Source organism: Lagopus muta, chromosome 1, assembly GCF_023343835.1.
Source record: "Lagopus muta isolate bLagMut1 chromosome 1, bLagMut1 primary, whole genome shotgun sequence".
Lineage (NCBI taxonomy): Eukaryota > Metazoa > Chordata > Aves > Galliformes > Phasianidae > Lagopus > Lagopus muta.
The window spans coordinates 181502857-181518554 of NC_064433.1; the positions used below are offsets into that span (position 1 = coordinate 181502857).

Sequence of the window (15698 nt, forward strand, 5' to 3'; positions counted from 1 at the left end):
AGCAGCAAGGATGAAGAAACAATGTTAAAACTGTGCAGGCTAAAAAACCATATTGCACTTACATGGCTAGACAGTACAGTCATTAAAAAGTGAAGATGAAAACCTTTAACATTTATAAAGCAGTATATTGCACATAACTGTTGAAAAATCATGATGGAGGGGATCTCAAGCAGTCATATAGTCCAAACTCCTGCTAAAAGTAGTATTCGCTATGAAATGGGGAGGCATTAATTTGTAAGAATTAATATTTTGGTATTCACAGAAGCTTGATTAAACTTTTAAATGAAAAAAAAAAAAGAGCTAATGATTACAAGTTGTAAATACAACCTGTAAAAAGGGTTTCAGACATATCCTTCATGTCATGGACAAGAAGCAACAAAGTTGTTACTAGATATACTAAGCCTAGGGTTTTCTAAATTTAAGTGCTAATTTTGATTACTGACAACAATTTTGCAAGCATTTATTCTTTTGACACAGTAAAAACCACGGATACCAACTCTTTCATATTATAAGCCAGAAATATTCTTACAAGTCAGTAACCTCTGTGAGGCTTTGCAGGATAGAGTACTCTAAATTCCTAGGAACACTGGTATTGTGAGTTGTACAGATGACAACAGAAATGTGTCAGAAGCAATTTGAAAAGTGAAATAACCTTACAAGTTAAAAAATAAACAAAATTAAAGAGTAACATTAGTTTTCAGACGCACCTCTTCTTTTTTGATGCCTCACAGTAAAATCATTGATGTCACAAAAAACCTTGGAAATTACCTTCAGCTGATGGAATTGATCTGAGGGAAGAACCTGAAGATCTTTTCAGGCCAGACAGACTATAGGAACTCTTCTTGGTCAGATCTACTGGTGGAGAGGCATTCTCTGGTCCAGTGACAGAAGCTATACTTTGGCAGTCTGACTCCATGTCTGTTTTTGTTGCATCCTCCTTTGATGAGGATTCTGGGCTCGTGGTCCAGAGGCCTGAACTCTTCTGGCCATTTGAAGAAGGGGGAGAGGCAATCCATGGAATCCCTCCTGACTTCTCCCTGGGCTGAGAGGGCACACATTTGGTGGTGCTGTTCTGCTCAGAGGAGTGAGAGGAGAGAGATTCGATGCTGCCCATGGGTGTGCTATCCGGGCTACTGCTGTATGAGTCACCTAGGCAAGGGAAGGGAGAAGAAAAGAACAATAAGATAACTACGTTATCTAACCCTGCGCATCTCTCTCATGTCATCTTTAGCTCCTGTACCATATTGTCATCAAATTTGATAGCCATTATCCATAGTTTCAGTGACAGTCATTCTCAAGACAAAATAGCAATTTAGTTGCTCTAAGTTTCACACATCCCTATATTAAACCTGGAAAGTCTGCACTTCGTGGACATTTCTCTGGAGCAGATGAACATAATGTGTTGCAGGTGAAAGTATTTTGCATAAATGTTACATTTTCAAAAAAACTGCCTGCAATATAAATATTGTTAGGAAATCAAGTAATTCTGAAATGTCTTTTTAAAAGACACCTTCCTGAATTTTGACCACAAGGCAAGGGTTGCGGTGTATGTCCCATTTATGTTCTGACTACAGAGTCATTTATGACTCTGTAGACAGTTTTACATTGATTACCAAACTGCTGAGGATCTTTGCAGTCTCTGTGAGAGTCTGCAAAAGTCTATGTATAGTTCTCCAGTTTTCTGAATCATGGTGTCTTTCTTTAAATATCTATCCTGCAGGACCATTCATTCTGCTATTTACAACTTCAACACTGAACATTTGATGCATTTCTTTAACCAGACTGAAAATAGAGAAATTAACCTATCTACACAGAAACGTTTGTGCTGATATAATTATTTTCAATAATATCACACAATCATAGAATGGTTTGGGTTTGAAGGGACCTTTAAGATCACCAAGTCCCAAACTCTCTGCTATAGACAGGGACACCTCCCACTAGACCAGGTTGATCATAATCTCATCCAGTCTGGTCCTGAATGCTTCCAGGGAGGGGGCATCCACAGCCTCAAACTGGGCAACCTGTTCCAGTGTTTCACTACTGATACAATAAGGAATTTATTCCTGATATCTAGCCTAAATCTACCCTCTTCCAGTTTAAAACCATTTCCCCTTCCCACGTCAATACCTACCCTTATAAAAAGTCCCTCCCCAGCTTTTCTGTAGGTTCCCTTCAGGTACTGGAAGGCTACTGCTATAAGGTCCCCCTGGAGCTCCTCTTCTCTAGGCTGAAAAGCCCCAGCTCTCTCAGCCTGTCCCCATAGGAGCCCTTTGATCGTCTTCCTGGCCCTCCTCTGGACCTGCTCCAACAGCTCCATGTCGTTCTTATGTTGGAGGCTCCAGAACTGGGCACAATACTCCTGGTGGGATCTCATGAGATCTGCAGAGTAGAGGGGCAGAATCACTGCCCTCGCCCTCCTGTTCACGCTTCTCTTGATGCAACCCAGGATGTGGTTGGCCTTCTGGGTTTCAAGCACACATTGCCACCTCATGTTGAGTTTTTTATCAACCAACTCCCCCAAACCCGTTTCTCAGGACTGCTCTCAAGCCATTCTCCATGTATCTGTATCTGTGCTTGGGACTCGGGTGCAGGACCTTGCATTTGGCCTTGTACTTCATGAGGTTTGCATGGGCCCACCTTTCAAGCCTGACCAGGACCCTCTGGATGGCATCCTTTCCCTGTAGCATGTCAACTGCACCACTCAGCTTGGTGCCATCTGCAAACTTGCTGAGGATGCTAACAAAGATGTTAAATAGCACCGATCCCAGCACCAATCTCTGAGGAACACCACTTGTCACTGGCATCCATTTGGACACCGAGCCATTGACCAGCAGTCTCTGGGTGACCATCCAGCCAGTTCCTTACCCAGTCCATCCACCAAACCATTTTTCTCCAATGTGGAGACCAGGACGCCATGCAGGACAGTGCCAAACGCTTTGTACAAATCCACGCACATGGCGTCGGTTGCTCATGGTTACCACCAACCACCCCACCTTTATTTCCCACCTGCCTTAGTAAGGCTGGCAGGATCTGCTCCCTGATTTTGCCAGACACAGAAAAGTTCCAACCTTGCCCATTTTGTGCTAAGGGGAAGAGAAAAGTTGGGCTCGTCCGGGATTTGAACCCGGGACCTCTCGCACCCTAAGCGAGAATCATACCCCTAGACCAACGAGCCAAACTTGTACAGCCAGCAGTGGAAATATTCTGAAGAACTTTGCTGATGATATGAGAGAAGGCACAGACACTAGAACTGAGAAGGACTGGCTGACAAATTAGTGAGAGCTGAAATATCTTTCAGACTGGATTCATACAAATGCATTAGGTGTAGTGAATCATATGTCCGATTCCAGTAATACCTTTCATCCAAGAGCTAGGAGACGTAATTAAAAAAATTTCACGAGGAGAGAATGTATATTTTTTAACTACAGAGTATTTATAAGATACCAAATGGATGCAAGTGATTTTGCCTCTGCGTGTTTCAATATTCTTAGAAATAGGTGACGACAGCCACACAGAATACTAAAAATAAGGTTTCAAATACTAATGCTTTGCTCACTGGATGTGAAAACAGTAGTGCTGCTGGTGCAGTAATCTGAAAGTTCCTGTCTAATTCTGGACAGATGTCAGGATATTTCAGATTAGAGTATGCACCGTTTTACTCCTTATAGATCAGCAGTCTCTCAAAAATGGTAAGACTGGCTGGAACCTAAATTTGATAAGTGCATTTTTTAATCATTTTTTACAGTTTGGTGCCTAAATCTCATTTTCTCATGGCATATAGAGTTCCTTATCTTTCTGAAATACAGTTAAGTGTCTGTTCTTCATTTAAGTGATGACATGAAACTATCCAGTGCTTTGAAAAGAGCTACTGCCAGAAACCAGGGCTCTCTCTTGACTGTCTCTGGCATGGCTAGAGATACTTGGCAAGGAGAACACCTCTGCTCCTGACTCAGCCTTCCAGGCACAAGTGAGATCTTAACTGGAACTTGTGCAGCAAACGCTGAGCTGGAGCCAACAAGAAAATTCCATGTGGAGAGCTCCTTGGTCAGACCTAACTTCATTCCAGCTGTCAGCAGAAACTACGAGTGAATTAAGAAGCCTTTGCTTGCATAAGCCCACAAAAATACTTTGACAGAACTGCCCCACTGAAATGCAGTTAGTTACACAGTGAAAAACAGCTGGAATTTGTTCAGTTTCTCCTCTAGTGAACATAACTGACAGTTCCTCCATAACTTCTTCATCTAAGAATCTCATGCCATTCACACTAGCAACTAAGTGCAGAGAGCTACTGCTCTTATTCATTATTGCTGCACATTACTTTACTGTACCTATTTTGTGTATATCTCCTTGAGGAACGGGGGAACACAGAAGTTCTTTTGGAATTCTCCTGCTTTAGTTAGCAACTTAGACATTGCTACAGCTTCTATACTTCTTAATGGTATAATGCAGGTAAGTAAAAAGTGATGAAAACAAACGAAATGCACCTTTTCATTGCATGAAATTTACATTAAAATGAAAAAGATTTCTAAGCAGCAAGTAATTGCAAACATAACTCCATGTTGTTGAACAGCAAATCATCTGCTGAGTACACTGCTTCTCATAACATAGGATCTTGTTTCTATTCCAGTCAAACTAGTAAGGTTTCAGTGGTTTTGGCATCCTAGACAGTAGTTTGCTTTGAACCAACGACCACAGTTTCACGCATATGAAAACAGCCAAGTAATGTTTTTGATCTCCCAACCTTAACTGAGTTAAAGCTTCTCAACCTTAACAATTACGGGAATGTCATACAGTGAACTTCACAGTTTCAAGGTAGGCTACTTTCAGATCAGAACATAAAGTCTACTCTAAAAGCCTTTTGTATTCAATAAAAGACACACCTAAAACCAAATATCCTTCCTCCTCTGAGAGAAGCAAGGAATGTAGTCATTCAGCAGTACAGCTCTGACTCACAGAGGTTAAGAAGCTGATGAAACTCCATCTGTAATGCTTATTGGAATACAGTGATTACTGGACATTGCTGGGGACTATCAAAAGGCCAAGACATGAAAAGGAAGACAGCAGTCAACAAGAACAAACTTACTGTCAGGATCTGCTAGACACGGTGTGTATCTTCCTTTGGGCTTACGAGGACCTGTGGAAAGACAAATTGCTCTTGTCCTTCTTGAACTTGAACGGGACTGAGGTTGGGGAAGAGGAATATTGGGGTCTGGTGCAGTGTGAAATATCTGCATGATCAAAAAAAAAAAAAAATAGGAAGACAAAAGAGGAAGAAAAAAAAGAGAAATAAATAAATAATAGAGGTACTCCTATGCTTCCGTTAATAATACATTTGTTTTCTTCATCACTGCACCTGAATGTTGCAATAGTCTCACCCATCTTAAAAGAGCACATTCACAGAACATCTTCTCATTCAATTCTGCAATCCAAGAATGGGTCAGTGAACAATAAGCTGTACTTAAAAATTATGCTGATTACACAAAAATATTTCTTTAAATAGTTTTATCTTCTAGCCCCAGTTATAAAGTGCTTAACAACCAAAACTGTGAAACATTTGTGTTAGTTTACTACTAACACCTACTCAAGAATTATATATTTTCAAATATTATGAAAAAGTGGAATTTCATTATATGTGAAAGGTGTCATAGCTGCAATCCTGTTTGCATTTCAGAAAAGCACTTTATTTTCCTAAACAAGTCAAGCCTGATGAGGACCATCTTCAGGTTTGGTGCATCTTCTGATTTTTATCTTTCATGTACCACTGCTAACAGTGATCAATTCTGTGCTGAATCGCTGTAGAAAACCTTATTCTTTTTCAAAAATGAAAAGAAACCTACATGCTATTTAAAAAGTGGAGGGAAAGTGGATGCATACTCAGACAGTAGAAAATACCTTAAATGAGGTCTTGAGATGCTCTTAAAACAATACTATATTAGTAATTAATAAGTAGCACATCAATGCAAAAACATGTCTGCAGACAGAGAGCAAGGATGATTTTGGTTGTGCAGCCATGTTCTGTGTATTGAATAAACTGCTAGTTTCCAGAGGGGAAATTCAGTTTGGGAAATATGTATTAAGTATGTTTTGGAAGTGAATGCATGGGGGCTGCCAGCATCATACTAATTTTGAGGAGTTTCTGTGAAATATAACAGGTGATATTAATCAGTGCAGTCAATAATTACTGATCAGTCATTGCAATGGATCCTCATAATGACAATGAACTGCCCCACATCTGAGTAAACGGAATAAAATCAAACCTCTTTCACCTTGTTTTGTCAGTCATCAGAAAAAGTGATATAAATCAACAAAAAATCCCCCAAATACTACTTCTTTTGATGATTAAGTAAAGGAGCTCTTGATTGTTCTGCTGGGCAAAAAATCACCATCAATAAAGACAACTGAGAAAACTCTTCAGTGAAGGTGATTCAAGTTGCGCCAGGGAGGATTCAAGATGGATGTTAGGAAATTTTAGTTCTCCAAAAGAGTGGTCAGGTGCTGGAATAGGCTGCTCAGAGAGGTGGTGGAGCCACCAACCCTGGAGGTGTTCAAGGAACATTCAGAAGTTGTGTTGATGGATGTGGTTTAGTGAGAACTATTGGTGGCAGGTGGACGGTTGGACTGAATGACTTTGAAGGTCTTTTCCAACCTTGGTCATTCTGTGACTCTAAGATTCTATGATACCTGCAGTGAAATCATTTTATGATTTCATAGATTTTCCTTCTCGAGTCTTAAAGAAGTTCTTATTTAGTTTTTGCATAAAAAGTATGAGATGTACCCTCCGTGTCTCTTTGGGGAAAACAAAATAAACCAGGCACTTACACATATTTCTGAAAGCAAAAAAGTATCTTGCTTGTATGCTGCATGTTACAGAGCATTCAAGAACTATTAGATCACAAAGATGGATTGATGGGTTAAAAACCTGTAATTAGGAATAAAACTTTCTCTAAGAAACATTTATTATTTTTTAATATATTTTATCTGGTATCTACACATCTGAATAGCAAACAGAATTGGGGATTGTGTGGGCATCGATATTAATGCTGCTTGCGGAAAGAGGAAGTGAAATATGGTTGGGGTTTCATGACATTAGATGGGACCAGACCTCCACTGACCTCCAGCTGATATATCCCCAAAGGACAGTAACTGTCAGGAAGATTTGGACCTGATGCACAAAGTATACACAGAGGAGAATCCATGTGCTCACCCAGACTGAACCTCAATATACTGCTCATATGAGAGAAATGGAAGAGTGAATAAGCAAAGAATGACCTTCTCGTTCTGGTTCTAGATATGAACCAGATATGTGGCTCTGGGCAGCCTGATCTGGTCGTTGGCAACCCTACCTGTGGCAAGGGGGTTGAAACTAGATGATCTTTGAGATCTTTTCAGTGCAGGCCATTGTATGATTCTGATTCTATGAGAAGGATTCAGAAATGTTCAGAAAGCTAATGAAGATTCAGAGGAACTTCTTCAAAGCATGGGAGATTATGCCTTGGATTTGTACCTTGCATAGCCTTCATAGGAATACTTATCCATAGCATGTGGAGAGAACAGGGTACTTTTTCAATCAATAACCTACAAATGCTAAATTTCCTCATTCTTAAGAACTTAATTATGATAATGAAAATGAGATCTTGGTTTCACTTATTCACAGTAGAAAACTCATATAATCTACTACCTTTTCATAATGTTCTATAAGAATTTCCACGACGATATTCTGAAACTTAATGTTCATCATAGCAGCCACAGTTTCTTCTTGGGCTCTCATCAGAGTTGGTCCAAAGATAACACCAAGGTTGGATACTGTCATAAGGTTTTGCTGACTGTGTAATGATACCCTTTAAATGAACACAAACAATATGCAGTTAAATAATTGCACTAAACTACAATTCCAACAGGTGAAATCTCACATTTATGCTTTCCCTTTTCAAACATTTTAAAAACATTCACATTTACTAAAGTTAAATACAGTGCAGAACAACAACTGTCTCCACTGAGGCTCCAATTTTTCAATACTTTAATGTATAATGAGCAAGTCTTCCTAAAGTATCTAAGTTTCTTACATAACTGATAAGGAAAAGTAACTATTTTCTTTGAAAGTCTCTACAGAGAGATCCAGCCCATCTAAAGTTTACGAGCCATAAGTTACGCACCTCTTTCTCTCCAACAGTTATACAAGAACTTAAATACTCTAATTAAAGAAAGCACTAGGTGAGAACAGAGGTCAATTATATATCTTAGCTTTCATGCCAAGGTAAGAAATACAGTTACTGAGAACACTTAAATTGTAATGAGATCTCTTAGTATTTCCAAAGCATAAGATTAGTGGGGTCAATGTCACTGTTTCTGTGGAACAGATAACAGTAGATGATCATAATTATACCTTATGGCTTTAAAACGCACTAATCTTGTACTTCTGTATATTCTGCTATTGTCTAATGAACCATTTCTGTCATTTTCTTCTTAATTTAGAGTTAATTCAGAATTTAGAAACTTAGTTTTTCCAATAGTTTTTCAGGTAGTAAAATGAAAATTATCTATCAGTAATCCTCATTGTCTCTCTTCTCTTACAAATGAAATTTACTGAATAAAAATTATATTATTATAAATTCTCACTGCCAGTGATATCCTTGTCAAGTAGCTCTATTGCCTGCACGTCTGAGAAATATCATGCCAAGCAGCATTTTCATAATCATCTTAATGTTTAATTTTTCTGATTTTAATCTCAAATAGAGTCAGTGGCATTCATTCACACTCTCCTCTTCCTTCTCACTGCTATTACCATTGCCAAACTGACAAACACCATTTAATACATTTCTTACATAAGTAAAATTAACCTTGTACATTTTAAAATGAAGAAACAGTAAAATCTACAAAATGTAAGGAGTATTTAGGGGAAAATCCTATCTATCTTCTGTTTTTTTTTTTTCTGACTGCCTTCATTAAGTTATGGAGACATTTGCTATGTTTCCCTACCAATAAAATTCATAGGTGTCTTGACTTGCTTATAATGCTATATAAACATTTAAAAAAATGATCTGTCTGATGCCAGAGTTTGGTAGCAAATAACTGAAAGCCCCTGACAAATATTAGAAATCCGGTGACAAAAAGTCAGATTTTCCAAAGGCTACTACAAAATTTTGATAGGATCAAGATCAAACTCATGCTTGGATTTACTCCTTATTGAGTAGTGATATGATAGTGATATAAACAGTAGATTTACCACAGAATATAGGTTAGATGGTCTAGAATTACTTCTATGGTGAAGTAAATACTGCCCTCATAACTGGAATAGGAATACTTTAGTACCTTACACTGGGAATCAGGAGAAATATAAGAAAGAAGTTTGTATAGAAGATAATGTGATACAAGCTGCAGGAAAATTAATGCCCATCTTGCTATGGTTCCTATTTTATTTCATTAAGTTAGGCCTCAAAATATTCTAAAATTTTACTTAGAAAGCCACATTGGTAAAAAAAGTTATTTAGAAGTCAAATAATGGAAATTACTTCTCTGTTAAACTGTATTTTTAGCCACTTTCTCAATAAAATTTTATCTTATGTTTTGCTTAGTTGACTAAAGGGTTTCTGGGAAGTCCACTGGATCTTAATGAAAATGGAATTTTGAATAGCAAAGAAAACCCTAAAAAATAAGTCTTTACAATGTTATTCTGCTTTGTGCTGCACATTAACTCTTAAGATCTCTTACAAAAACACTGTAGTCTTAAAGCACAGGATAGAGAGCATTGTTTGCACAGTTTGGGTTTCTGACAAATTTAGTAATACCGTAACCAGAAAGGACTCTGCTGAGAACCTCAAAAGCTGAATTTCTAACAGAAAGGAAAAAAATAAGACCTGTACGTGGATTATTTTGAGAACCAATTTTTCTTAGCCCAGTTCTACTGTTGTTGGGCTACTGAAATTCTGAATAGGTAGCTAAAGTAAACGTGCATTTTATGCATGACTGTAAGACATTCATTAATGGAAATGCTTTCTCCTTGATATCCCCCAGTAAATATCTCATTTTACCAGTTTGTCAATCGTAGGAAGACCTGGTGTTTTTAAATCATACCAAAGAATGACTCATATTTTAAAGGAGACAAGCAGGAAATTTGATTAGGAAGGTTTAAAAACAAACAAAAAAAAAGTTACCTAGCCTAAAATAATACCAAATGTCCAGTTTTTGCCTAGCTGCTAAGTATATATTCCCACAGCACCACCCCTCTGCAAAATGCTCACTGGGATTTTCTGGATCTGTTACTTTGTTTTTAGTATGATCTGCATCCCCCAACAACTACATCCTATTTAGCTGTGCACAGTAACACAGTAAGTCAAGGTAGGCAGAAAACTGAAGGCCTTAAGAGCTAAATCAAGGAAACAATTTCAAATATTTCAAGAATTTCAAACAAAAGAATGAAGAAAAATGTTTTTTTTTTCCTCATTTCCCCGCCTAAAGAAAGTTATGCACTTTATGTATAATTTGCTTCTTGAAAAAACTCCACATAGGGGTAGGAGGAAGAAAAGGAAAGGAAACCACTGATCACAAGGCTGATTTTGAACTTATCTCATTAGAGTAGCTGGCATAAACCACAGCTGGCAAATTATATGAGAAATTAGAAAGGATGAATTGAATGTCGGGACGAGAAGAACTGAAAGTTTTCAGAATTCATCTCAAAGATTCCAATTTATCAGAAATGAGAATTACATCAAAGTCGAGACAGGCGAGCACTAAAGAGAGCAATTAAAGGAAGGAATACTGCAGGCATGCACTCTTTGGAAATGCATCTGAGGTAACAGTGAGAGTAAGAGTCCAGGAATGAGGACAGTAAATAAATGTTTCCTAAATTAATTGTGCCTACAGGTAAGTCAAGTGCTATATAAAATCAGTGGATCATAGAATATCACAAGGGAGTATTGGAAGGGACCTCCAATGATCGCGAGTCCAACTCAAGGCTCTACACACCCAAAAAATCAGACCATATGTCTGAAAGTGTCCTCCAGATGCTCCTTGAATTCTGGCAGCTGAGGGCCGTACCCTCTGCCCCGAGCAGCCTGTTGCACTCCCACTGCCCTCTGGTGAAGAGCTTCTTCCTGATATGCAACCTGCCTCTCCATGCCATTCCCTCGGCCCCGTCGCTGTCACACAGAGCAGAGCTCAGCGCTGCCCTCCACTCCCTGTGAGGAGCTGCAGTTGTCATCATGCCTCAGCCTGCTCTGCTCTGGGCTAAGCAAACCCAGGGACCTCCGCCTCTTCTCATATGTCTTCTCCTCTAAACCTCTCACCATCTTTGTAGCTTTCATTTGGACACTCTCTAATAGTTCTATGATGCACATTTTGTACCATGGTGCTCAAAACTGCAGCTTTTACAACATCGGTATTTCACGATTACACGATTACACGATTAGTTCTAGCTTCTTAGGCTGTCAGAAAGCATCAAATCCTACACTTTTACTAATCAAACTCTTCTGTTGGAAACCTACAGAACCTGCTTTCTTCTGGTTCTCTGAGTTTCCCCAAACAGCTAAAAATAACTTACTGTGGCTAAAAAACTTCCACCAAACAAAGTGCAGATAACTTTCTGCAGGGGGGGTTGCTCAAGCTGTGATCAAAAGAGTAAAATGGTGGGGATGTATGGAATGGAATAAAAACAACATGGAGACTTTCATGGCATCTTCCACATATGTCAGTTGTGGGCCGCATCTGAACTGCTGTTTCCTCATTCGCATTCCAAGATCACTGAGAAATATATTAAAAAATACACAGCATCCCAACTCATAAATAATAATGTGTTCATTTAAATATTCAGCAAAATCTAGTGAAGAACTGTAAAACACATGAATAAGGTTTGCTGAAAAAAGGGATATATAATGATGTAATAAAGGCATGTAATCATTGCTAATGACAGAGAGAGACAGAATAGAAAAAGAAGTTTGTATTTTTTTTTTGTCTGAGTGCAGATTAAGAGTAATTAAATGGAGACAAAAGATCATCACTTCAAAGAAATAGAAAAATCTTTTCCATGTGACATTTAATTAAAACTCAGGATAGCTGAAAAATCTAGGGAGACTCAAACATGGGTTTGGACACTTATAGGGCTGTCTAGAACAACAATAAAAACATTTTGAATTAGAATTTTCAAAACATATTACACCTTAGAGCTTTTAGAGATAAAAATTAGATCAAACATGAAGGATAAATTATATTGTATTAGTCTAGCCTACACTTTTTACCAGTTTTAGGACCTAAATAACATTCTCTTATCAACAACCTTAGTATAGTCTTGAACGTTTCTACAGTTTAAATAGTACCAATTCCTGTAATAAGTAGGAATTGTGAATGAAAACATACCAGTATATTTTATATGCTAACGTTATCAGTTATCTTGGTGACTTTTCATTGTGTTTTTTATGTTATTTCTATAATGAGCATTCTTCAGCAACACTGCATAGTACATTTCAGAAATCAAATATAATTTCAGGTGGCACTGTCTTAACACAATTACTATAATGGGTTACGCAACACTGACAAATTAAATGTGAAAATGATGACATCTTACGGTAGTATCAAACATAAAAATCAAAAAGAATTACTTGACCAAGTGCTTGATAAGGATGTCCAGCATCTCTCTGTTCTTCTCCGGTAATTTATGTACAAGTGCATGCACTGCTTCAACTCTGTAGTTCTGATCATCTGATTCTATTGAACAGAAAACAGAAATTATTGACAGATTAAACACACGCTAAAATGAGGCTAAAAATGGCAGAAGTGCCAGTATGCCAAACACATGCACTGCAGTTAACCAAACTCAATTAGCCTCCAAAATGATGAAAGCAATTCAATTTTAGCTATTCCAAGAACATAATGGAATCTGGATTTCAAGTAACTTGCAAAGAGCATTTACTGCCAGTACCAGAGCCAACAAAATCTGTGGCAATTTTGACTCCATGTTGTGTTTGAGTGGAATCCAAGACTTTATCCCTTGCTATTTAAAACATCTAAAATTATTGACGGTCTCTTTAAAAATGTAAGAGGAAATGGAGAAATAAATTCAAATTCTAAACTGGAGCTGTCAGAAACACAATTTTTCTCCCTATCTAATTACCCCATTTATGAAAAGGGGATTATTACCATCCCTCTCCAATTCTGCAAAGCAAGCTGGGAAAATAAAAGTCCCTGGACAAGAGGGGAGGAATGCTATAGAATAATTATCAGCCTGTACAAATCAATCAAACAAACACATCAAGATTAAAGATTTCATGCAGAAAGCGATCACTCAGAAGCTCTAAAAAGATCAGAACAAACCACTGAACAGCTTCTTTTAGTATGACTTCTCTTGTTTTGAGGGCTTTCATGTGGCACTGTCGTCATATACAGTGAAATAGAAGAACTCAGATCCTTGGCTGGATAACTGAATACTACACCAAGGAGAAAAACAGGGATAGCAACTGAAGAGATTAAAGGTTAGAAAAAATATTACTTTTGTGAAAGTTATAAATTACTTTACTTACTAACAGCAACAATGAAATCTTTGTGCAGCTTAAATGTCATCAGCGGTTCTGAAAGACACCTGCTCGTAAATTTAAAAGGACATTTGAAAAAATGCATTACTCAAAGTCTTTTTAGTCTTTGCAGTTGTCATTATGATAGCTCTCACTATAAGCATAATGAATATTGGTATATCCAAGGAAACCCAATTCACGGATTACCACTGTATACAACTCAGTCACATACAAAGTCTGAAAATCTCCTTGAGTTGAAGATGGTGATACCATGGAAGTTTGTAAGAGAAACATTACCAGCACTGTAACACAGAGACTCACAGTTTTCAGACTTCCACACTGTGGAATAGGAATAATACTATTGAAGAACACGGCATAGTGGGCTGCAGAAATAATCTGCCCAAGAAAGGCAAACAAGTTACGAAACTTTATACTAAAAATCTAATCTGAGAGATCCTGGAAAAGTCCTCCTCTGAAAGTAGCCTGTGAATTGTCTTAGAGACATAAAAGCACAGCTACTGCTAGCTCATGTCCTAGATTCACAAACAGGACACCTACAAGAGAGTTGTGCTTCTGAAGAAATGCATTTCTTCAGCTGAAGTCATTCTTTTCAGTGAAGTTGATATGCACATTTTAGATATAAACATATACATTTTACTATAAATCATAAGCACATTTTCCAGGGATTTCTGATGCTGCCCTCTGCCAGGGGACCAGTCTAAGAAATCCATTTTTTTTAAGAAGACATGGAACGATCGCTATCTGAGTTTTATGTTTTTATTATGATTACTTTCAACATTATATACTGACATTCAAGAAGAGTTCTATCTGCTTTTTAAGATTCTGTCTCATAATAGCAAAAAATTTGAAAATTGTGAGAGGAATATCTTGTGAAAATACTAACACCACACGATAAAAACAAGAGTATTAACATTTTTGAAGAGATTTACTCTGCTCCAACAATGATGCCATGAAAAATCATTGTACAGAAGGAATTCAGGAAAAAAAAAGCTCAGCAAAACATGCTTTTAGTTTACACAAAATATTTTAAATAAAAGCAAGCAGTTAATTATATTCTGGCAAATCTGTAGCTAAACAAGGTAGAAAAGTGTGTGACAAATTTTAGATTATTACACATTTTAATAAGGATATTAGACAAGATGATAATATACTCAATTAATACCATGTTAATGAGTAAAAAAAATATATTTATAAGCAAAAGATTAATGAGCCATCAAATGAATAGCATAGCATCATACTTACCTGAGGTAGTTTTTAAGTCCGCTAGTTATTGTTTTATTGTCCCAGATTTCCATATCAATATCCATATCAGGAGGAGATTTAGGGGCTGGGAGAAATTTGAATTATGATTGTTATATTTTGACCAACACACAAACAAGAAAAGCAGCAAATAGAAGCTAATAGATTATCCATTTAGCTCATACGATTATTTAAGAGTTAGATTTGATCAATTTGAATTATTTTAATCTCTGACAGATTATTAATGAAAATAATTCACAATTCATATTTAGTACCTGTAAACGGTAAATGCATGCACTATACCAAAGAGTAAAAGTAACACCAAGTCAATAGAGAATTCATAATTCATCTGGCTTGGACTGAAAGACAGGCATCAGATAGCCAGACTAACAAAAAATGTGAAATAAATAACTGTCTATTAAACTGAATTATGCTGTGTTACAAAACTAAGCTTTGGAACACTTCTGGAAAACACCAGATAGATGCCAATAAATAAAATATAAACGCTAAAAGAAGAAATGTGTTTTATCAGTAATTTGCTCAAGTGTATCTATGACTCCAAGTAGAAAACTGAATAATAATGTACACAAGGAATCTAGTTAGACTGACTACCATTCTAAGACTGCAAAGTCAGTTGAGTGGCAGCAAGCAGACATATGAAACTGTGGATATTTAAGTGTGCTCTTCTGGGTACAACAGAAAAGGATCATGGTATACGTGCTGCATGCTACAAAGGTACACTTAAGACACTTACAAAATATGGTATTCATCAGCTTCTGCACTTTGGAGTTTACACCACCTATTCTGTACAGCCCCAGGATGGTAATGCCTACATTGGGAAAAGAAGAACAGTGAAAACAATGAGAAGATGGCTATTTCAATTACACTCACGTGTCCCTTGTCTGTGTTTTCAAACCACCTCAATTTATTTATGGAAAA

The 15698-nt window shown here is 37.3% G+C and overlaps 1 protein-coding gene and 1 non-coding gene across 2 annotated transcripts in view; both read right to left on the reverse strand.

Moving 5' to 3' along the window:
• The window catches only part of ARHGAP42 (Rho GTPase activating protein 42), a 157258-nt gene that overhangs the window by 14206 nt on the left and 127354 nt on the right, over positions 1-15698 (reverse strand). Inside the window, exons 14-20 of the mRNA XM_048934363.1 lie at positions 15514-15588; positions 14763-14847; positions 13509-13567; positions 12591-12696; positions 7679-7838; positions 5084-5228; positions 769-1149 (exon numbers count right to left, since the gene is read on the reverse strand). Of these exons, the coding sequence (XP_048790320.1) occupies positions 769-1149; positions 5084-5228; positions 7679-7838; positions 12591-12696; positions 13509-13567; positions 14763-14847; positions 15514-15588 (1011 nt within the window). The remainder of the gene's footprint in view (positions 1-768; positions 1150-5083; positions 5229-7678; positions 7839-12590; positions 12697-13508; positions 13568-14762; positions 14848-15513; positions 15589-15698) is intronic.
• TRNAP-AGG (transfer RNA proline (anticodon AGG)) lies at positions 3104-3175 on the reverse strand. The gene has a single exon. It is a non-coding gene; the product is annotated as a tRNA-Pro (tRNA).